The sequence below is a fragment of the Schistocerca serialis genome, chromosome 5 (genome assembly GCF_023864345.2).
Source record: "Schistocerca serialis cubense isolate TAMUIC-IGC-003099 chromosome 5, iqSchSeri2.2, whole genome shotgun sequence".
NCBI lineage: Eukaryota > Metazoa > Arthropoda > Insecta > Orthoptera > Acrididae > Schistocerca > Schistocerca serialis.
Window position 1 is genome coordinate 793,625,979 of NC_064642.1, and position 24,509 is coordinate 793,650,487.

The following is a 24,509-nucleotide window of genomic DNA, read 5'->3' on the forward strand; positions in this document are numbered from 1 at the left end:
ATGTGTGGCTATGAGTAATGGAACAGTCTGAACGTTGCTTGATTTAGGCAGTATGATCTCAGCAGTTGATTATAAATCGTTCTTGGAGCTTCAAGAAAACTGTAATTGGAAGAGGTTGGTAGTAGATAAGAGGAAATATCTGAATGCAGATAAAATGAGTTTGCTGTGAGTGTTTACAAATCAAGGTCATGATTGGGGAGCTTGCTTGGAAGGTTAGCATGTGTACTCTGGCGGCAGATTTTATTGCTAAGATGGGTCTGCTTCATAAGAGGATGGTGCAACAATTTAAGTTTGAGCTGCAGGTGCCAATTCAGTTTTTGCGGCATGGGTGGGGTGGTGTGTGTGTGTGTGGGGGGTGGGGGGATGATTACAGAGGCATATGATAAACCCAGTGCGGAAGCAGGTAGTCTGGAAAGTCAGATGCTCCGAGTTCACCAGAGTATTAGAATATCATATTGCATTAAGTGATCAGGTTCTGATCAAGATGCCATCCTAAAGACTGTCACCACTGAGAATGAAAGTATTAAGACAACATGTGGAAATTAAGATTTAACCGCACCATTTAAATCTCCATATGCTACTAAAATATTCTTGGCGCCTAAATAAAATGGCAAGCACTGCTCCGTAGTGGACTACCGTGAACTAAATAAAAAGGTAGTACTGAGACCAGTGCAGTTGCCAGATTTGTATTCATTTTTCTGGTGGTTTAAGAGAGTGCAGGCATTTGCCACCTCAGATCTTAATCAAGCTTATAATCAGATGTCTTTATGTGAAGATTCAAAGCCAGTTATGGCCTTTGTGACAGACTAGAACTTGCTTGAATTTAACCATGTCCATTTTGTGTTGGCAACAAGTGCTGCTATCCTCTCGAGGATTTGGTGGTACATAGCTCAGCCCAGTCACATATGCAGCATTTGCAGAAGGTTTTTTGAATGATTAAAAAACAGTGGGATTTACAGTTAATCCACATATATATTCCACAAGCCATCATATCGTTCATGGTATACTGCACCTTATATTACTTCCAGTCACTTCCTTTCCTGTTCCAGTCACAAATAGAGCAAGGGAAAAATGACTGCCTATACACCTCCATATGAACTTTAATTTCTCCTATCTTTGAGGTCCTTATGCAAAACATATATTGGCGGCAGTAGAATCATTCTGTAATCAGCTTCAAATGGTTGTTCTCTAAATTTCTCAATAGCATTCCATGAAGAGAAAGTTCTCTTACCTCCAGGGAGACTGATCTGAATTCACAAAACATCTTCATAATACTTGCAAGTTGATCAAACCAACCAGTAACATATCTAGTAGCCTACCTCTGAATTGCTTCAGTGTCTTCTTTCAATCTAACTTGGTGGGCATCTCAAACACTCTAGCAGTGATCAAGAATAGGTTGCACTTGTGTTCTATATGCAGTCTCCTTGACATATGAACCACACTTTCCTAAAATTCTACCAATAAACTGAAGTCAACCATTCACTTTCCCTACTATAGTCCTTTCATGCTCATTCCATTTAATATCATTTTGTGATGTTATACCAAGATATTTAAGCAACATCACTGTGTCAAGCAGTACATTATTAAATTTGTATTTGAAAATTCCTTTAATAAGTTGCTAGGTGAAGGAATTTATATTAATAAGCAATTCCCACTATTGCAAAATGTCAAGCCAGGCTTGTCAGCATTGCATTTTTTTTTCATTTTTTTCATTTATTTATTTATTTTTTTATTTTTTTAGGAAGTTCATTACTGGTTTCATGGAGAATGCAGCTCCATTTAACAAGTTACACTGAAAGGATGTAATTTCTTTGGGGGTCTTTCCAGGAAGCCTCATTTTTGGCAGTAAGCACACTGAAGTCAGCCCTGATATTAGCATTACTGAACTTCCACACAGAATGCTTTCTACAGACGGGTGTGTTGGCTCTAGGGATAGGGTGCTTTTGTTGCAAGAGTAATAAGGGATAAGAAGGTCATATCTGCGTTTCAAGGGGTTTAAATAAACTAGACGGACGGTACAGTTTTCTATGAATTGGAGGCTGTAGCCATGTTATTTGTCATGGAGACATTTTGATATTATCTCTAATACTGAGTTCATCCTGGAAACTATCAATCATATGCTCAGCTGGGTGTTAGTCAGACCAAGAAAAACTGAGTGCATTACCAGGTGAGCAATGAGCATTTTGTCCTTTAAATTTGAGATCTATAACATTAGGGGCTCAGAGAATATGGTCACAGATGGTACGAGTTGTCTGTTTTAGTGCGATGAGAGTAATCCAGGAGACAATCAGCTGGTGGTAGATTGTGGTTTGTGGATGGTGGTGATAGGCTGATTCTGTCGCTATTCCAGTATTTCCATGAATCTTCTGTGGTATTTTTTTAAGAATATACACCATCGTGATTTCGATATCACAACATATTGTAGAAAATAAAATAAGCTCCAAATCACATCTTAGTAAGACGATAACAAAATTTTAGAAAATGAAAAAATTGGCGGAAAGTTGCATCTTAGTTAAAACAGAAACAATAAATTCTAGAAAATGAAACTGGCTGAAAATTGCTTTTAAGTAACATCAACCTTAACACTTTTCATCAACTCAAAATTGTTTACAGCTTCTTCCTCATTCTGAGGACTGGTAGTGGCAGGAGTGACTGTGAATGCCTTCCTGCTCGCCACACACCTCAGTGTAGAATTTGAGTTTGTCGTTGGCTGCCTAATTTTCACCAAAGCCGTGCTCCAAAAGCTTTTTGAGATCTCCAAGTTTGACTTTTGGAAGTTCTACACCTGCTGTGATTGGTTCTGGACTGTTTGCATTGCTGAGACTTCTCCCTTTCTTCAGGATGCTCTTCCCTCTCCAGCTTCAAACTGTAAAAGGTCTCTCTATGAAGTAGACAAATCATCTAGATTCTCAGAAGCTTCAAGAAGAAACCATCGATGTAGTGTGCTGATTATTTTATGTTTTTATTCTGACCTTCACATCCATCAGAAAACAACAGAAGTTTTTTCACACTTTCGAAGTTTAGGTGAGTTAGTCTGTGATGAACCATTGATGCTGTTTGGTTTGATCTTTTGGCTTATTCATGTTCCAACCAAGTATACAAAAACAATGTCTGTTTTGGTTGCAGACTGTAAACATGTAAAGGTACATTTGATGGAAATAATAGACCACTTGGTCTGGCACTTCTGGTAGTACTAGATTCTTTTGACAGTCACAGCTGAGAGTTAACTCACCCTCGTTATTTTCTTTCAGCATTGTGCAGAACACGACAGGTTTCATTTTGTGCATTTGGACTGGGTTTGCAGGCTCTGCTTTTTGGTACTTCATTTTTCCTCTTCAATATGATTTTCCAGCAATGAGCATGTCTAACAGGTAGCACTCCTGTAGTAATAGTACTTGACAACATTTTCATGGTTCTCTTCAATACATGATCCACAATTTCATTATGCTCAACTTGCTACTTAAATACACTCTTTGGGTATTTGTTCCTTGAGAATAGTGACGTTCTAAGGGGATAAACTTTTTAATGTGACTTTTTACAAATTCTTTTCTTCATACAACTTGGTTCTTCTATCATCTCCTCTTATCTCAGCACTGCATCTTGGTCTACAATTTTGTGGCACAACCCAGTAACCCTACATTTCTTAACTTGAAAAGCTGAAAAGTCGCTTTGCAAACAGAAACATTCTCAATCTCCTCACCCCTCTTTTTTTGTCATCCCACTGAATATTCCTTTAGGGAACGTGGTAGAAACATGTTGAGCTATGCAGCTGTTCTGCCATTCACAGATTCTCTTATGGTAAAACGTTTGCTAATTTGTTATGTCTTTCATGGTAAGCTCATTACATCTTAATTTTCCGAAGGGATGTTTGCAATCAGGCATCTCTAGGAAGGAATTATCTGAAACAAAGTCCCATGCTTAAGCATGCAGAAGCAGTAAACGGTGATGGAGGCATAGGGGTGGAGTGGGAGGGAGGGGGGGGGGGGGGGGGGGGGAGACAGTGCCATGATGACACCATTACAGGTCTTGAGAAGTAGACATGACTCTCTGCACAGAGGTAAAATTAAAGGGGTAGTAAGCACGACGAGCTAAGTTAAAAACCAGGTAGCATATATAATAAGGCATTGTTATACCATACGATTGGTAGAAAATTTCATTTCTTACTGCCAGCACCCCACCTCCCACAGTGGTTGCTTATAATCCTCACCAACGGACAATTCTTGCAAAATTGAAACTGGGAGCAATCTGGAAACAGGGCAAGTGTAGTATATAGTGCAACTACACAGGATTGCACACTCTCCTTGCTGCTCCTTCAACATGTGCTGCATTTAACACAAATTTTCTTTAGTTCTGCTATACACTGGATTCTTACTTCATTGCCAGATAGCTACCAGTTTCAGTTTTGCAGAAATGTCCATTAAATTGGTCAGAGTACACCACTGTGTAGTGGAGAGTACAGATTGTACCACGAATTTGTTGAGGTTCTGTCATAACAATTAGAGTCAACACAGCTGGGTAGTGTGCCCAACTCAAAATCGACAAAAAATTCATTTAGTGGGTTTTACATCTGGGCTACTCATTTGTAAAAGAGTAGCTATTTGCGATGGATTTGCTGTCAATAATGCAGACCAGAAGAGGAGGATAGGATATTTGGTGACCAAGTCAGTGGACAGGCCTTTTCAGCGAATGTATATCCGTTTTGTGGACCCATTGCATAAGTCGAATGCAGGAAACAGGATTATTTTTGGTTTGTGTTGATGCATTTATGGGACTTTTCCAATTATTGTTCTATGCTAACAGCAGCTCATGTAGCAATCCTAAAATTACACACAATTTTCAGTACCTCTGAGCCTCAACAGTCTGTATTAACTGATAATGTGACTTCATTTACCGCACACAGCTTCCAGCAATATGGGAGTGCATCATGCAACAATATCTCATTATCCTAATCCGTTTTACATGGAGTGCATTAATGGAAACCTTGGGTTGGACCCAATAACCTGCCACAGCAATAACCACAGAGTATGGGATCACTTGCTCCTGCGGTTAATGATTGCGTGCAATTTATGGTCTATTGATGACCTCTTGCTTGAAAAAGAGAGTTTGGCTAAAAGAAAATTCAGGAGGCTCATAAGAGGGGAGCCACACATTTTAATAGGGAGCAGAAGTCAAACACTTACCGACTTGTTGGCAAGGTCTTTGTTAGGAATTTTCAGTGTGTTAGCATCCCTTCTGGATGGATGACCAACAAGTTGTGCAGATTTAAGGGTTCCTTGGAGACTGAAAGGTTTCTTATTCCATCACTATTTTGCTAAGTGATCTAATTAAGGAGAAGGAAATCAGGTTTCACATTAACCCCCAGTTCTCAGGGCTCCCAGACATGTTGCTGCATTAAGGGCGGAATGTTCCAAGTGTGGCACTATTTTGACTTAGCCTTCTAGGTTGGCATCAATTCCTGTACTTTGCCACTGGTGAGTGCAGTTTGTCTCTCTGGTTTGGAAGTGCTTATCTGGCTGTGCACTGTGGGCAGTGAACAGGGCCATGAAAACAGACATGGTACCTCTGCAACCAAGTCATGAGTTGATAGTGGGCTTGTTGGTATTTCGCCATCTGCAAGCATGGAGTTATTGTGGGCCTGCACAGAACTGAACAGTCTTGAGGTGCTGCAATCTGTGGTTTACAGATTTGCTGATAGTGATCTGTGTCCCATATACCTCAAACAAGGGAAAGTCTAAGTTGGAATATCAACAGTATAATTATAATGAAAAGGACAGACTGCTACTCACCGTAAAGATGACACACTGAGTTGAAGACAGGCATGATGAAAAAGAGTGTTATATATAAAGGTTTTTGTCAAAGCCTTCTTCAGGAAAGAGAAAAAAACACACACACACACACTCACACACTCACACACACACACACACACACACACACACACACCGCTACCACCAGCCACTCCAGCTAGAGAGCAACAGAAATGCACTGAATGGCAGCATCAATCCGGAGCAGGGTGGGGAAGGGGGAGGGATAGCAGCGTACATGTTTGGGGAAGAGGAATCAGTGTTGCCTGGTGGAGCATGCAGGTGGTAAGACAGGGCTGACAGGCGACCGTCAGCTCTCTCCTGCCACATGCATGGTCCACCAGGCAGCACCGATTCCTCTTCTGCCCACCTGCACCCTGTTATCCCTCTCCCTCGCTCTCCCCCCTCCCCCCCCCCCCTTCCTCTCTGGACTGTTGCTCCCATTCAACACATTTCTGTTGCTCTCTGACTGGAGTGGCCAGTGGTATGCATCATGTGTGTGTGTCTAATGTGTTTGTTCATATCCATATGAGACACACAAAAAATGGCTCTGAGCACTATGGGACTTAACATCTGAGGTCATCAGTCCCCTAGAACTTAGAACTACTTAAACCTAACTAACCTAAGGACATCACTCACATCCATGCCTGAGGCAGGATTCGAACCTACGACTGTAGCAGTCGCGCGGTTCCGGACTGAAGCACCTAGAACCGCTTGGCCACCGTGGCCGGCTGTGACACACAAAGCTATGTTGTGGCCACAATGTGTGCATAATAGATCATGGCAAGTAACATTCATTTCTGAAGAGGTACTGTAATCTGCTAGATAACTGCAGTTATATTATCCATCAACTACCTTTATACAGTGCATCAGTGCTGTGTTAATAACAGATTATATTGAACTGGTGATCCACAGTGCTTGACGTTTGCTGTATAATTATACAGACATTGGATGAGTGTGTTGTCAATGGACAGCTGGCCTGCTAGATTTTGTATGTTATGATTAGCGTACTTGGACTGGTTGGCTGCACTAACCTGTAGCTCCTGTTACTAATAGAAGGCACAGTTGTTTTCTGTTCCTAATACCGAGCTGTTTCAAGTCAGTTTTTGAGGTATATTTTGTGCCTTGTATGTGCCGGCAGACAGAGGTTCAACCATCAAGTTTTATGTTACAGCAGTATTTAGAAGGCAAAGAACCAGGCTTCTGCAAAAGGGTGGCTTCATTCTTAATTGTTTTTAATTGTATTTATATTCTTATTTGGTTTTAATTGTATACAATAAAATCTTGATTCTTTTTGACACATTGTAGTTCTGAACTTGCTTGCACTGGCTTGTCGTTCTGTGCTGTGTAACACTGAACACAGTGCTAAATTAAAATAAATATTGTTTCATCAATACTTTTTCTTTTTATTGCTTCTGGAGTAACATTTAGCTTAGCAAGCAAGCTATTTAATTTAAATCAGTTTAATGAATGTAACTTATTGTTCAAAACAAATCAAATTTATAGTTTTTTGATGCTTACTAAGCTTCTCAATAAATAGATAAATTTTGTACTGTTAACCTGAACTTCATCGATCAATTCCACCTTTTATTCTACGGACCCACTTCGCATATCACTTCAGACTTGGACTTGGTGTCACAATCTGGTTTGTGTTAAATCCAGTGTGCTGCAATACCTTTAATTACAACAACTTGACAAACTTTCATTGTGTTAATTACTTACCACATTTTGTTTTTGTCTCCTTAGTAATAATTTTTCCAATGAAAATGCATTTCATAGCACTGCTCTTGCATTGGCAAGCATAAAATTATTTAATGTGGTAAGGTGAATTTCTGTGCAAAATACCTATGATGAACTCTAAAAACACTGTGCAGTAACAACTGCTACACATGCCCATGGGACATGCACTGGGATGAACATCAGAGTATGCAACCAACAGTTATCACTAAAATTTATTTACAAATATTAGGCTAATGAATTAGTTCAAAGAATTTTTGTTTAGTGTCTTGTTTTGAAAGTTCCTACGAGTGTATTAATCAATTATCATTGATGACAACTTAATATTTATGCACAGTTATTTCCCACCTTAAATGCACTGGCTGTTTGTAACATTTCTACTGTAATATGCAATCCATCATAAACAGTCGCACATTGTGCAAGTTTGCTGCCATTTTCATGTCTACGGGATATTGTTCCAACTGAACACTCCAAAATGGTTTATGAAGCCAAATTGAGTTGTGTAAGTAAGTAAAGGTCTTAACAAGTATAACAACCTAAGAGGAAAAATATCTTTTCATCCAAAAACTCTTTGACTATAGTGGCCATTATGAGGAAAACGTCGGGTAATTCAAGTAAAATTAGTACAGTTTCTTGTAAAATAACCACACCAAGCTGCTAAAAGTCATTCACGTAATGGTCATCTTCTGGCAGAAACAATCCTGTGAACAGCTGTTGCCACTTCATAAGAATGCTTATGTCTGGCTTAGATAGAAACTCGTGTCAGAATCTCTCAGAAAACTGTTTTCATTTGCAGTGTGAGTTTCCACTGAAGCTAGCCACAGACGGCTGTATATAGTTGGCCGACAGCTGGTTGCAGACAGCTGTATGCAGCTGATAATGTGATTGCAGGACCAGTTCTGCCAGATGGCCATTAGGTCAAAACTAGTTGCAGAGTAGTAAAACAAAAACTTTTCATGCCTTGGTGTGGTTATTTTACAAGAAAATATCTTCATATTAAAGCTATGCTGCGCAATTTTAAGACAATTTTAAAATTGCTCTTCTGGATATACTTGACAAAAGAAAAAACTGACATTTTGCTTTCCATTCACGTCAGTGCTGCATTTGTTTTCAACAAACATTTTTTGTGCTTTGAACCACATAGAAATGTCAGTTGGCCATATAGTATTTGCAACACTTGTTTCCGTGCATATTAGGCAGTGCATGAAATGAAAGTTACTAATCCATTACATATCTTACACATCCTTCAGGCCTTACCTCATCCAAAAATCTTCTCTGTTTTTCTTCAGTGAGAAAAATTTCTGACCTATCATCATGATATGGAAATCTATTTTGCAATTTTTTGTAATACAGACCATTATGTCTGTAATCAGTGTCTGTTGCCGGTTGGACATTTCTTGTGGGCAAAACCTCATTGTACAGTCCACTTTGTGCCTCATACACCTATAAAGAGAAGTACATATGATTATAAGATCATCTAGTATTCTTCCCGAATCACAACACAAAGTACAGAAACAAAAAATTATGTCTTCAGCTGGGACAAAACAAAAATACATGAAAAAGTGAGGCAGAGAGAAAGACAAGCAAGAAAAAGGATGTGGGGTAGGATTGGGTGGGAGTGGGAAAGAAAGTTCGGGGGGAGGGGGGAGGAGAGGGGGCAAGTGAGACAGGGCACAGAGCATGGGAGGAGTGGTTGACAAATTGGATGCGATGATGTGGGATGGGGGGTGGTGCCTGAGAGAGGGAGTGATGGCAGAGGACAGAGACATGGAGCAGCCACATGGGCAGGCTGACAGAGTGCTTGGTCAATGGCTGGCATGGAGGCAAGAGAGATGGGGTAGTGGTTGAGGGGAAGGGATCAGAGAGACAGGCTGGTGACTGTGGAGTGGGAGGGATGACAGTGGAGAGGCAGGAAACAGAGACAGGGTGACAGCATGGGGTGGGGGGTGGGAGTGGGGAGGGGTCAGTGACATGGGGAGGAGGCAGTGAAGGGGTAAGAGAGGCAACAAGGGTGGTGGAAGAGAGATGGCATGGCTGTCAGGGTGAGGAGAAGAGAGTACAGTAGAGGCAAGATTAGTGGGGTAAATTATAATTTACTACTACTACTACTACTAATAATAATAATAATAATAATAATAATAATAATAATAATAATAATAATAAGTGTCAGTGTCAGCAGTTATGCTTTGCATGTGTTGTATGGATACTGTTATTGATACCCTTACCAGTGAGCTACCTAGCAAAATGCACTAGCTGCTGAGACTCAGCTCCCAGAATTTTCTGTCATTTCATGCCTTTTACTGACGAATATGCCACTGTCATGTCAAGTCGACAATGCTAGGGAGTAGAGAGCAGAAGTGCAGTGCTGTGAAGATCGCACACTGTATTTTTGCCTCTGTCTGATCGGTGAAAGCCACCTGACTTCATGCCACTCTGGACGCTGACACTTGTAGCAACCTTAATTACGTAACAGTTTTGTGCGCCATCAACTTCTGTGTCGCATCTAAGATGCATTAACCCATTACACGTTTGTTTCTTTTATAAGCTGTAAGCTGGCTGCTGTCGGAGGAGGAGACTGGCTTATCTCAGGAGTCAATGTGTTACGAGCTCATCACAAGCTTTAGCTCCTAGCATCTTCGGTCACGGACCACTGTAACGTGTGCAATCTGTACTGGGTTTGAATCAGTCGAGTGAATATCAGATGAAAGAGTTATGGGACAGGAATAGGCAAAATTAAAATGGTAAATATTCAATAGTTGTGTTGAGGGGTGTGGTTAATTGATATAGGAAGATAGTGCAGTCTGCAGCTTTCCAGAGTAAATGGATTTCATCAACTTGTGCAAGCGAGATATACTGTTGGGAGTACAATAAGCTAATTAAACTGACATCATCATTTATTGCAAAAGTCCCTTATCATCTTTTATGATTAACCTTTGTGGTAGATAATTAAAGACATTTCATATATAGTTAGGGCAGAACTTACCTGCTATGTCGTCATTGTCATTCATAAGTTGTCTCCCTTGAAGATCCAATAGTCAAAACCTTAGTAACACAGTTATTTGAATTAGAACTTCTATGGGAGAGATTACAAGTGGTATACCATGTCATAATGCAATCTTCAGGCTAAACCATTGAGGAAAGGAAATGTGTTAAACTATGCAAGGCAAGAATGGGGATGTACCACATTCACGAATGGCATGCAGTGGGTCACAATGCGGTAGTGCTGCTTAGTAGAAATACAAGTGTATTTTGCATGTGTGTTGTAAATAAACTAATGTACAATGTCAGGAAGTGAAAATCAGTGTAACAAGGCTGAAGAAGTATAAGTCATGAAGAAATGTACTGAGATAGGTAGTGAACAGAATTTTAAGTTATACAAGCTGGGAGCAGAAATGGAAAGGTAAATACATATTCCGGAAAAGCAGAAATGTCAGGAATAAGTGTGATACACAATGGATGAGATGGGGAAGTGAAAAACAGTAATACACCACTTTCCTGATAGTGGCAAGAAGACTTACAATGAGAACCCATACAGACAAGTACCGGAAGGCAAAGGAGGTCACATATACAGACACTCTTAGCCAACAGTAATGAAAAAGATGGAGGAAAACACTAAGCACCTAATGGATACAATTATGTCAGGCATGAAAGAAATGGATGAGATAAGGAAAATTTAGCCGAGATAGAGAAAAAATGAAGGACAACCCAGCTGAAATGGAGAAAAAGATAGAGAAAAAATAGATGAAAACACTAGGCACCTTGGCAAAAAGACAGAGAAAAACACAGCTGAAATGAGAGAAGTAAAGACCCAGCAAGTGGAATCTATATTGCTGAAACACTATCTTGAAACCTGTTACCAGGTGTAGCATAGGTGCAACAAAAATTTGATTTTCAATATTTCATGTAACTATTGAGCAAATTTAAAAAGCTATCACAATCTACTCATTAAGAAGTATAATCTTCAGTTAAAAGTTTAACACAATAAGACAAGTAGAACAGTTAGAAAATGTGTGTTTGTCTTGAGACAGCGTAACTGACGGTGAGAAAATAACACAAGCTTCATTCATCCAGTATTTGATGATGAAAGTAAAAATATTTATTGCTTGTTACATTTTCATTGTTCCCGCAGTCATATTTCAACATCATGCATGATGTTTCACTTTACTGCTTCTTCACCACCAATTCTATTTGCAACACACTTTACCGACAGTATCTACATATATCACTGAATGTACTTGCAAAATTATATCCTTGTACAACAAACAGTTCAGGAGCCGAACATTGAGCTGCTTGAAAATCTACCTTTGCTCCAAATGGAGTGCACATGCAGTGCTTCATAATGAGAGCACTTAGCAACTTTCAACCAATTTTAAGAATAATTTCAAACTTTTATTAAACTTTTTCTCATTTATATGCTTAAAGGTGAATATTTAACATAGTAACTCATTTTTAAAACAATCAGACGTCTGAAACTGCATTATACATTAGACTTTGATTCTTTAAGAAATTGCATAGCTCGTTCATCACTAAGTGGAATAAGTGAATAGAAAAATATGAATGAGTTGCAGTAAAGACTATAGCCAACTCGGCACACAGCACGGCAAATACAACAGCACAAAGAGCAACTAAAGTTAGGGAAAACAGTGAGGTGGAAATCACCAAGGTCAAGGTGAAGTTAACGACACAAGTAAAGACAATTGCTGACATGGTAATTGCTAAAAAAAGATAATTTGAGTATCTCCATAAAGGAAATTTCACAGAAAGAAGCTGGGAACATCAGCACAGGAGTGAACAACATAGTAGTAAATTGATTAGAAGAAGTGTAAGCTGTAAGCTTCTGATGACCAGAAGAGAGACTACACTGAAGTCTACCTGGTAGTGGTGGGCTGCTTCTTCTGCATAGGACAGATGGCAACAGTGGGCTGTGGCAAGGACGCAGGCCACTGACAGCTTAGTAAAGCAATGTTAACATACAGTCCAAGCAGCTACATTCTGATGCTACAATGCAGTATACCTTTCTGGGTGCATGGTGTGGAGGGTGCATGCAACACGGTGGCGGCTGGTGACCAGCCGGTGGGTGCTGATGTGTGCACCTTGGAATACTGATGCCTTCGACAAGCTAGGAGCATACAACCCAATTCGGCATGCCACGCTACATGCCGAAACACCTGCAGAGGATCCCAGCTTCCCAGTGGGAAGACCTGCCTCTACAAATGGTGATGTGAAGCACTGTGGCTCCCGCATCATTAATAGGAAGAAGAGCGGCTGTACCACAGTGATCATGACCTGCTGCCCCCTGTGTAAGAGTCTAGTTTGTGCTGCAGTGAGCCAGGAAGTGGTACACTAGCAGAAGGTACCAAGTCTCAGAGAGAGGACTTGGTGCTAGGAGATAGTGTGGTGGTGGCAGCTGACCAGGGTCATGGGGGCTGCTTGCTGCCCCATGATATAGCAGTCCCTGGCATAGCCCCAGCATCATAGTTGGTCTGCCAGGCTGTGTATATCTCCAATAAAAAGTACTGTTATTTATACAGGATAGAGGCTCCTTTGTTGTGCCAATGTACCAATCCAGTCATGTTCCTGACAACATGTTGGGGACCACTGGAGGGGAAAACCACGTGGACCATTATGTAGGAACCCTGTCTTACTGCTCAACTGGGAGACTTTTGATGCCATGTCTAACCCTGTTGCTGTAACTTGCATGCCGACATCCTGCACTCACTTGTTACCAATGGCTACTGCGATGCTGCACTGCTATGCTTTGACAAAATTGCCAAAAAATAGTAGTGGTGCTAGACTACCAATACTCCTTTGGAAGACCTGGTGCCCAAGTCTCTGCCCTGCACTGGTCTGCAACAAACTTCAACACCCATGGTCCAAAAATGTACAATATCTACAAAAAAAATTTTGTAAGTACTAGGTAGCTTGAACCACAATGTTCAGAGGCTGTGATTGTAACCTACAATGCTTAGCCTGTTAGATCCTTACTTACAACTAGAAGGTTACATCTTTGTCACATATCTTCAGAGGTTGCGATTGTACCCTACAATTCTTAGCCCATCAGATTCTTACTTACAACTACAAGGTTACATCTTTGTCACACTAATTAGCAGTCCATTAGTTCATGTGAGAAAGCACAAATCAGTGTACACCTACTAACATCCTGCTTGTCTGTTCAAACAAATTTCGGGCTTGCAGCCGGTCGTCGTTCATTACTTCGGACGATATTTCAACTGGGCACCTGCCAGTCATCTTCAGGTGAGCCGTCGCAGATTGCAACGGCTCACCTCAAGATGACTGGCAGGTGCCCAGTTGAAATATTGTGCAAAGTATTGAACGACGACCGGCTGCACGCCCGAAATTTGTTTGAACAATCAATTCGCCAGGAAAATTTTAAAATTCACATCCTGCTAGTCGTCTCATCTAGACAACTCTATGTACTACTTAATATCTCATCACACTTCTTAAGGTCCTCATAGCCTGTTCAATACCCCTACAACTTCTTAAACATTAGGAAATACATTTCTTACTACTAAGCACATTGTAATGTCACACATACTACAATTATCTTTTACCTCTCATTTTTTACTTACAATTAAAAATGATATTGAAAAACTCTCCTCTCTCTCTCTCTCTCTCTCTCTCTCTCTCTCTCTCTCTCTCTCTCTCTCTCTCAATAAATTACCAAGAACAAACATTCTTCAACATCACTTGGTCTGGCTCTATTAAACTCTTATGTTAGGTATCTCACTTGTCTCTCCAATGAATTTCTTAATCCTTTTTTATCATCATTCAGAACTTTGTCTCTGTGACAACTTATTCCCAGATCTATCCTTGCGCATGAATTACATGTGGTACTATCACACACAATACATTGACAAGTAATCCCTCTTACCTGTAATGCTAACCAGAAACTGAATTTCTCATGCAATGCTCAGTTTTTGGTGCTCCTGCTCTCCCAAAGCAACTAACTGATATATTGTGGCGCCGTATCATACAAATTAAGCCTTAGGGTTTTGTACACAGTGTAATCGATTCATTGCTTAATGTGGAAAAACGTTGCAAAAATACTCCACTGATGACAATTTTCCCTAGCTGTAAATTTTTCCATCTAAATTTCATCATGAGTCACTGAATGTCAATTCTGGCATGACATTCGGGCATTAAATTTACTCTCAGGTTTATCTTGTACCATTAACATCTATTACGCCCATCATGGACCTCAGACTGCGTCCATGTTCTGACCAGCTTGCAGAGAGCATCAGCAGGTTGCTCTGCAATGCTGTGACGTAGTGCTGGCCCCATTGTTACATTCTCAACCCAAGGCATACACTCCTACAAAGATTCAGCCCTGTGGACTTGATCACTCACTTTATGAACACTTCTCCCCTTCCTTTTCCTACATTCACCCCACTTATGATGAAATATATGAGTCTGTACCACTTCTTCCAAAACATCTGCAGCACTACTATCAACTCAATAGTTTCCTGTACATTTTGGTGTAGTACCTACAATAACATCACTGTCTGCACTGTCTCTATGCATGATGCAAAAATGTGTGGCAAATGCACTTCCATGTGCATCTGACCCAGGCGCCACAGTCTAAAAACAACACCCATTATCACACAATAGGGTAGATACTACTGCACTTAAATCACTCATGTTGGTATCCACACACTTGCCTGCTCCAGTATGCCCCCTCTGAGGGCATGGCACCATAGGCTCATGATGCAGCCTTGTGACAGTTGACGACCAGCAAGTGGGTCCTAATGTATGCAACTGTAATGTTGACATCTGCGTCCAGCTAGCAGCATGCAACTCAGTTATACATGCCACACTGCATGTGGTTGGTGCCAGTGGCGCTGAAGACGACAACACCACTTGCAGCGGAAGCCAGTCTTCCAGTGTGAAATCTCACCTCTGGAGTGGCAGTGTGAGGCATCATGGCTCTTGCATCAGTGTACAAGCGAGAGAGCTGTATTGCCCTCGTCAATACCTGCTGCCCCTTGAGCAGGAGTCGAGCTATTGTTGGAGTGAGCTTGGAAGTGGCCCATCATTGGAGAGGCACTAAATCCCAGGACGACGACTTGGTGCTAGAAGATGGTATGTCAATGGCAGCTGATCAGGCTCAAGGCGGTTGCTTGTTGACCCACAGTGCGGTAGTGTCTCGTGTAGCTCCGTTGTCAGAGTCTGCTGCCAGGCTGCGAATATCTCTTAAAAAGTGACCATTATTTACAGAGGATAGTAGTTCATTTGTTGTGCCGATGTACTGTTTCCAGCCACATTCCTGACATTTCCATGGCCTACCAGAGGAGAAACCACTTGACCCGTTCTGTAAGAACCCTGTCTTACTGCTTTACTGTCAGGTTGCAATGATAGGCCTGGTCTGTCTTGCAACGTGTTAACAGATCTGTTGCTGCAGATGGGGAAAGGAGCACAAGGCTGAGCACATTTCCTGTATTTAGACAGAATAATGTAAAATGAGTTTCGAAAAGCCTTTGCAGGTAAATATTTTTCTCGGGAATTATAAGAAATGATCAAAGATGAACTGATGTTGCAAGGATGTAACAGACAGATAAGTGTATCACTAGCAGGCATACTTGAGAAGTCACTGGTGTTAAATAGATATTTGGACGTCAGTGGGAGCACAGATTGGAGATATATGTATGATAAGGTCTGATGATCAAAAAGAAGAAAGTGAGCAAAGATGATTTTAAAATGCATAGAAGAAAGAGCACACAGGGAGGTCATAATTGCAATAGAAATAACAAGAACCTGGATTACTGAAACCATAATACAGAGGTGAACGACCTGGCAACAATAGGCAGCACTAAGTGTGGTATAGTGGCTACGCAAGAGGAAATTTCCAAGGGCAATGGGGCTATAATAATGATATCATGGGAGCAGGCTTTCAACCACAGCCACTGGTGTACGAAGCTAGATATGAAGAGAACCACAAGAATGGGGCCATCTGTGCAGAGACATTAGTTGTGACAAGAGAGACTACTTCATGCTGAGAGCAGAAGAAATGTGTAGACCCTGGATCAAAAACAAGAGAGACGAACAGAAACCAGGAAAACAGATTAGTTTCAACTCAGCCCCACCCTGGGCCACATTGTGCCATTAGATTCATAAAGTTGGGAAGACATGATGCAAAACTGAGATACAATCATAGAAGTAAACTTCAACAAGTAATCGATGATATGGATAATACCACAAAGAAGCCTGTGGATAATAATTAAAGAAAGTGACACTACAGTAGCTAACATAGATGAACATACAGTTGGTGGTAGTATCAGAGTCCAGTCAGTTAAAGATGATGTTATGGTTAATGGAGAGATTATGACCGATTTTACAGGAGGAAGAAAATACCAATGAAGATGATCCAGGAGTACTAAAAGATACAGTTTTAAAGGTATCAAACATCTCTAATGCCGAGCCACTGAGTAATACTGCGACATTATTTGAAGCAGTGGAGGATGTATATGCTGAAAACAAATGGGTGCCTCAAGAAAAAAGTGTATCTGTGAATACCACTTCAATAACAGCATTTGCAGTGCAGAGGCTGTAATTAAAGAAGAGAGACCAAATATTAATGAGGACAAGGTACACATCATAACATTATCAGAGATTTGCACACAAATATAGGCATTCAAACTGAACCTTGTCCCTCCAGAATCAGATACAGCAAATGTTTCTCAATTAAAGAAGAGATATCATGGTTTGAAATCAAATCTCTGCACTACAAAAAAGTAGTATGAAAAGGCAAAAGAAGGAAAGATGGATTTATATGAGGTACATAAATGTTTAACCCTTTTAGTGCCAAATACGATCTGATCGTGATCCAGATTTTCGGCGAAAAATGCCAGTAACGATCTGATCGTGATGCCTTTCTCATTCATTTTTTCCGCGCTTGAAGGCAAAGTTGTTAGTATTTCCTAGCAAATGAGAAAGGCATCACGATCAGATCGTTACTGGCATTTTTCGCCGAAAATCTGGATCACGATCAGATCGTATTTGGCACTAAAAGGGTTAAAATACATGTTTTGTATCAAAAGGAGGGAATTGAAAGCTGCCACAACGAAAATAGAAGAGATGAAAATGGGTGTGGTCCATCCCCAAAAACCAAAGGAAGATAGCAAGAAGACAGGAGTATGGGTGACACTGCAAAATCCACTGGTTTCAAATACACTCAGATCGGAACAATACAGCAGAGGAAATATGAATAATGATGACTAAAAAAAAATTTTTTTGAATGCCACCTCAAGGAACAGATGACAATGAAATAAGAGACAGAATAAACCAACACACGGACATCAAAGAGTGGTACAGAAACTTGGAATACTCAAAAGTACTAAAAGAAAGAAAAGAAGACTCATCAAGATATTCAAAGCAATGGGTGAATGAAGAAAAATGGCAACATCACGCATCAGCTTTAATTTGGCAGCGGAATGAAAAAAATATTGTGATGTGATTTGTGGTGGTCATTTGTTGTCTCTTTGTGCATGAGGGATACTTGTGAAGTATGATGATAAAGTGTATCAGATTAGGCAGTGGTGGCAGTGCCATGGCAAGTCCAATTTAAAAAACAATGTAATTTTGCGAATGGAAGAATGTAGGAAGTGACTGGACTGAGCCATACTGTGCCAGTTTAGGCTATGAAAATAACATGCTGTGAACGGACTATTCTTAAGTGTCAGTGAACATGCTTGTTTTCTCTTTTATACTGTGTTTATATTGTGCAATAATGGTTTTCCAAAGTCTGTGTGCAAGGGAACAGTGACATCAAGCACACATAAAATGTGCAGTGGACTGGCTAGCAGACTGCTGCAGCTCAGTGGGTTGCTGCAATTGTTGTCAAAACATACCGTCTTCAGGTTGAAACCACACCATCTCCCTCCTTTACTGATAAGACTCTACCAGTAGCAGCTTACTGAACGCATCAACAAAGGTGGTCTGCACCCTTTCATTTATGAACAGTGTTGTGTTCACACATGCAACTGCGGGTGCTCTCTGAGTGATCCACTGCACCATGAGGTTGCTGCACCGGGTGTAGTCCAGTAACATTGTCACGAAAAGTTAAGGAGGGAGGGGGAAGGGGGGTCCACTCCCACTCCACACTCACCCAACACTCCTCCCACACTCCACTCCCCCCACACTCCACTCCACTCCACTCCACTCCACTCCACTCCACTCCACTCCACTCCACTCAGCTGATAGCTAAGGCTCGAATGGTAACATGTGGTTGATTTACTTGTTAATACCACGACTTGAAATTAGTATTTGTGCCACTGAAATCCAAAATTCTCACTGCATCAGAGCTAGGATCGTCCATGAATTCTACATATTTTATACATAGTGAGAGCTTAAAAGAAGATGATATAGTATTGGCAAAAGAAAATGAGGTAAAACCCTACAAGTGCTTTAGGTCACTAGGGGGATAGAGTTGGTTAAGTGAGCATCTGATGAAAGAGACAGTGGACAGGAATACAGGAAATTAAAGTTGAACGTATTTAGTAGTCCTGTTGACAGATGCAGTTAACTGATAAAAGAAGCTTGAGAGGTCTGAGGCTGTCTGGAGTGAATGGATTTGCGAATTCCATAAACTTGTGTGCCAAGTCCAACAGCACGGTTCCTTTCTTGACTATGTGCTGCTGGTGCCACCAGAGTGTGGCTGTTGCAAGATGTGTGACTGATGGGAGTGCTGATGTGGCTGTGTTGGGAAGAGGCGTGGAGGACAGTGGACGGACAGCTGGGCTCAAGTAGAGAAGTTGCATCTCCCAGAAGCAAATGCTGGAGTCTGTGGCTGGGGCCAGTGGCATGCTGACAACAGTCTGATTGGCGCAGAGGGCTCTGGCAGTGGTCGAGACTGGAGACTAGGCATGTGATTAGAGATGGACGGTCAATAACCACGGAAAGACATCACGGAAAGCAATTATGCGGGAAGCCAAGTCAAAGGATGTCTCCGAGTTGGCATATGCTTTGACATTATATGGACATGGTAAGCAGAAGTGGTGATTGTGTGTGGACAACAGCCTGTTGGAGCACATCCTATTTTCTCTGGTCGCACACTGCAGGGAGGTGAGGAAGAGCTCCAACAGATTGCAGGAGCACAATCAGAATAATTTTGAGCTAATCCTGTTCGAGGTGAGACAGAGTGTTACATGTAAAGGTGTATCACGTGAAATCAGCTGTGGCTCACTTTGTCTGGAAGTTTTGAGTGTTGAATTACAGCTTGTTATGACTATTGCATGTGGGGAATTGCTCAGTGGTTGGTTGGTTTAAAGGAGAGGGGGATGGGGTGGAGCAGGGGAGGGGTGGGGGGATAAGGACCAAACTGTGAGGTCATTGGTCCTGGTCCCTTGTTCCCAGTACAATAATTACACAAGGGAAAGAAGAAAAGAAAGGAGATATACAGCACAATAACAGGAGAATGGAAGAACCAGAAGAATGACAGAAGGACGACCAACACTAATATGGACAAAACAGGAAAAGAAAACCACAGAGAAAAGCAAGAAACAGGTAGAAGGGATAAAAACAAAAGAGCAGATGATCATGGTTGGCCGACCACGAGGATAAAAAGGAAAAGCCAGCCACTCTGCGACACATTACAACATCCAGCCTAAAAGCATTAGAGTGGAGAACACACAAGGACAAAGGACATGTGTGAAAACTTAAACAGAATGATAAAACCCACCGTCATGTATAAAACATAAAACTAAATTAGCCGATGAGGTGTTGTCAGTTAAAATTAATGGCAATGAGTCCGGTAACTGAAGAGTCCATTACAGGGCAGCCACAGGAGGACAGCTCACCAAGATATGGGCCACTGTCAGCCAGGCGCCACACCAACACTGAGGTGGGTCATCATGGCGCAGGAGGTACCTGTGTGTCACCCAAATGTGGCCAATGTGGAGCCGACAGAGAACCACAGAGGCATGGAGGTCTTCCACACATTCATAGTCTCCTTAATGGCACGCAGTTTGTTGTGCGTACTGAGGTCATTCCGTCTCCGAAAGCCGCAAAACCTTGCGGCATAGTACTGAACGCAGGTCAGTTGCAGAGAGGCCAATCTCCATAAGCAGTTTCCCTGTAGCCTATTTGGTCAGCATGTCATCAAATTCGTTGCCTGGGATTCCGACGTGTCCTGGGGTCCAGACAAACACCACTGAACGACTGGACCGTTCCAGGGCATAGATGGACTCCTGGATGGTTGCTACCATAGGGTGACGAGGGTAGCACTCGTCAATAGCTTGTAGGCTGCTCGAGGAGTCACTACCACAGAAGAAATGACTCCCCAGGGCATGAATGGCTGTGCTCAAGAGCACAAGATATTGCCACCAGCTCAGCAGTGAAAACACTGCAGCCATTGGGCAAGGAATGTTGTTCAGTATCTCCCCCCACGAACATACGCGAAGCCAACGTGATCATCAGCCATCGATCCGTCGGTGTAAACCACTTCATGGTCTTGGTACATGTCAAGAATCGAGAGGAAGTGGCAGCACAAAGCCGCGGGGTTAACTGAGACCTTACAGCCATGTGAAAGGTCCAGGCAAAGCCGCAGCCTAGGTGTACACCATGGAGATGTACGTGAATGGACCTCAAGTATAGGTGGTAAAGGCAAGGACTCCAGTTCAGAAAGAAGGGATTGGACACGAACTGCAACTGGAAGCCCTGACCTGGGCCACCAATGCGGGAGATGAACCGCCATGGGTGGGAAAAGGAGACAGTAATTTGGATGCACAGGAGAACTACGAATGTGTGCAATGTAAAGGCAAGCAGTTGTGCACGCCTAAATTGCAAAGTAGGGAATCTGGCCTCCACCAGGACACTGGTCACTGGACTCGTCCTAGAAGCTCCTGTCACTAGGCAAACGCCACAGTGGTGCACTGGTTTGAGTAAACGCAATGCTGAGGGTGCCGCCGAACCATAAACCAGACTCCCATAGTCAAGGCAGGATTGAACAAAGGCTTTGTAGAGCTGCAGCAGCATAGAGCGATCTGCAGCCCAATTGGTGTTTCGCAGGCAGCGGAGGGCATTCAGGTGCTGCCAGCACTTCCGCTTAAGCTGATGAAGGTGAGGAAGCCAAATCAATCGGGTGTAAAAAACCAGTCCTAAGAATTGATACGTCTCCTCTACAGTGAGTGGATAAACATTAAGGTAATGTTCTGGTTCCGGATGAACAGTACGACAACGACAGAAGTGCATAACACACGACTCTGCAGCCAAAAACCGGAAACCGAGGGCTAGAGCCCATGAATGTGCCTTGTGGCTGGCTCCCTGTAGATGCTGCTCAGCAACACCAGTACTGGTGGTACAGTAAGAAATGCAAAAGTCGTCAGCATATAGAGAAGGATGGCCCTACAGCTGCTGCTAGACCATTAATTGCCACTAAAAATAGAGATACACTCAATACAGAGCCCTGCGGGACCCCACTGTCCTGGATATGGGCAGAACTACGGAAGGCACCAACTTGGGACACAGAAAGTACGGATGGACTGAAAGCTTTGGATAAAAATCGGGAGTGGGCCCCAGAGACAGCACTCATACAATGTGGCAAGGATATGACGTCGCCAGGTTGTGTCATACGCTTTTTGTAAATCAAAAAAGACGGAAACCAGGTGTTGGTGTCTGGAAAAGGCTGCTTGGATGGCAGACTTGAGGGACAAAAGACTATCAGTGGTAGAGCGACCCTGGCAGAAGTTGCCCTGACATGGAGCCAGTAGGCCACATCACATGACTCCAGGACCCAACCCAACCATCGACACACCATACATTCCAGCAGCTTACAAAGAACATTGGTGAGGCTGATGGGCCAATAGCTATCCACATCAAGTGGGTTTTTACTGCCGTTGCGAAGGAAAGACACCATCGCACCAGATCCGGTTAAAGATGATGAGGAGATGTCATTTGCAGACCGATGAGAGATGTTTAATCATCTGACTGTGGATCTGATCTGGCCCTGGAGCAGTGTTGGGGCAATGTGCAAGGGCACTGTGGAGCTCTGATTCTGTAAATGAGGCATTATAGGATTCGCTGTGGCTTGTAGTGAATGACAAGGCTTTCTCTTCCAGCGCTGAGAGTGCGAAAGGCTGGGGGGTAATTCTCCGACGCAGAGGCTTGAGCAAAGTGCTCGACAAAGTGCTCGGCAATCGTGATTGCATCGGTAGATAACACAGCATTTATGTTAACACTGGGAACATTTGTTGGGGTCTGGTACCTGAAAACACATTTGATCCTTGCCCACACTTGGGAAGGTGATGTATGGCACACAATGGTCGAGACGTATCTCTCCCAGCACTCCTGCTTCTGTCGTTTGATAAGTTGGCAAATGTGGGCACAGAGCATGTTTAAAGGCTATGAGGTGCTCCAGGGAAGTGTGCTGCTTATGCCGCAGTAGAGCTTGCCAATACTCCTTAATTGCTTCAGCGACTTCTGGCAACCACCAAAGAACTACTTATCGCCGGGGGCACCCTAACGAGCGAGAGATCATGTTTTCTGCCACAGAAAGGATTGTTGTCATCACCTGCTCAACCATCACATCAATGTTCTCGTGTGGGGGAGATTCAACAGTGACGGCAGAGGTGAAAGTTTCCCAGTCCGCCTTTTTTAAAGCCCATCCGTGGGCCTGATGCTGGGGCTGTGACAGGAAGATGGGGAAGGGGTCACTACCCCACAGGTCATCATGTGCTATCCAGTGGATAGATGAGAGAAGTCCTGGGCTGCAAAGTGATAAATCAATGGATGAGTAACTACCCTGAACCACAATGAAATGTGTGGCAGTCCCAGTATTTAAGAGGCAGAGGTTGAACTGAGAAAATAAAGTTTCGACATCTCTGCCTTGGCCAGTAAGCAAGGTGCCACCCCACAAGGGGATATGGGCGTTAAAATCTCCCAAAAGTAGGAAAGGTTTAGGGAGTTGATCAATCGTGCAGCTAATACATTCAGGGGTACTGAACCATCTGGAGGAAGATATACATTGCAGACAGTTATTTCCTGTGTCGTCCTTATTCTGGCAGCCACAGAGGAGTTTGAAGGGGCACAGTTTCACTAAGACTGAGTTTAGGACATAAACACAAAGTCTGCCTGACACTCAATTATAGTCACTATGGTTCTCGTAATATCCCTTATAGCTGCGAAGGGCAGGGGTCCGCATTGCCGGGAACCAGGTTTCCTGGAGAGCAATGCAGAAAGCTTAACAGTTTCCTTAGCTCAGCCAGGCGGTGGAAAAAACCACCGCAATTCCACTGGAGGATGACACCATCATGAGACTGGGAAGGCATGGAACATTCAATGAGGCAGTTTACACCTCAGGGTCACCGGCTGCCACTGACTTAGTGCCTGAGCAGTTTATATCCATTGTACCTGAGGGTCCTCAATGGACGCCAGAACCTCCACCTCATCCACAGATGAGGACGCAGAGCTTGTAGGCAGTGGTGGTGTGGGTGCCACTGCAATTCCCTTGGTCTTGGGGATCTTCTTTTTGGATTTTTCTCCCTGCTCCTCGGGTTTCCCTGGCTGGGAGGACTTCACTGATTCACCCTCTGGAACAGAGGATGAGCATGAAGCCCTATGATCAGCTGCTTTTAGGCTCTTCAGCCACTGGTGGGTGTCATCTTTCCCACCAGCAGAAATCTGGGAAGGGAGTGACCCAAGGAACCCCTTCCTAGAGAGAGGAGCCAAAGAAGACTTACACTTCTCCGGCACATAAGCAGGGACTGATATCCCTGATGGTTGGGGTAGTGTTGCCCCTGAAGTAAGTGGAGCACGTGCAACAGGGAGAGAGTACTGCATGATGAACCAAGCCAGTTCATATCATTATGCACAAGTAGTGTGATTGTTCAAAAGTTAAATGTAATTTAAAATCTTGTTACAACTATGCATCTATTCTGTTGTTTTAATATGGATTCAGTAGGGATCTTGTTATTGAACCTTTGGTTCATTTGTGTGTACTGTGAACTGCTATATTTTCTT

General features: G+C 42.5%; 1 protein-coding gene across 1 annotated transcript in view; it reads right to left on the reverse strand.

Annotated features, from left to right (window-relative positions):
* LOC126482226 (G-box-binding factor-like) overlaps window positions 1–24,509 on the reverse strand; it is a 223,673-nt gene that overhangs the window by 59,680 nt on the left and 139,484 nt on the right. The window contains exon 4 of the mRNA XM_050106204.1: window positions 8,796–8,981. Coding sequence (XP_049962161.1) covers window positions 8,796–8,981 — 186 coding nt within the window. The remainder of the gene's footprint in view (window positions 1–8,795; window positions 8,982–24,509) is intronic.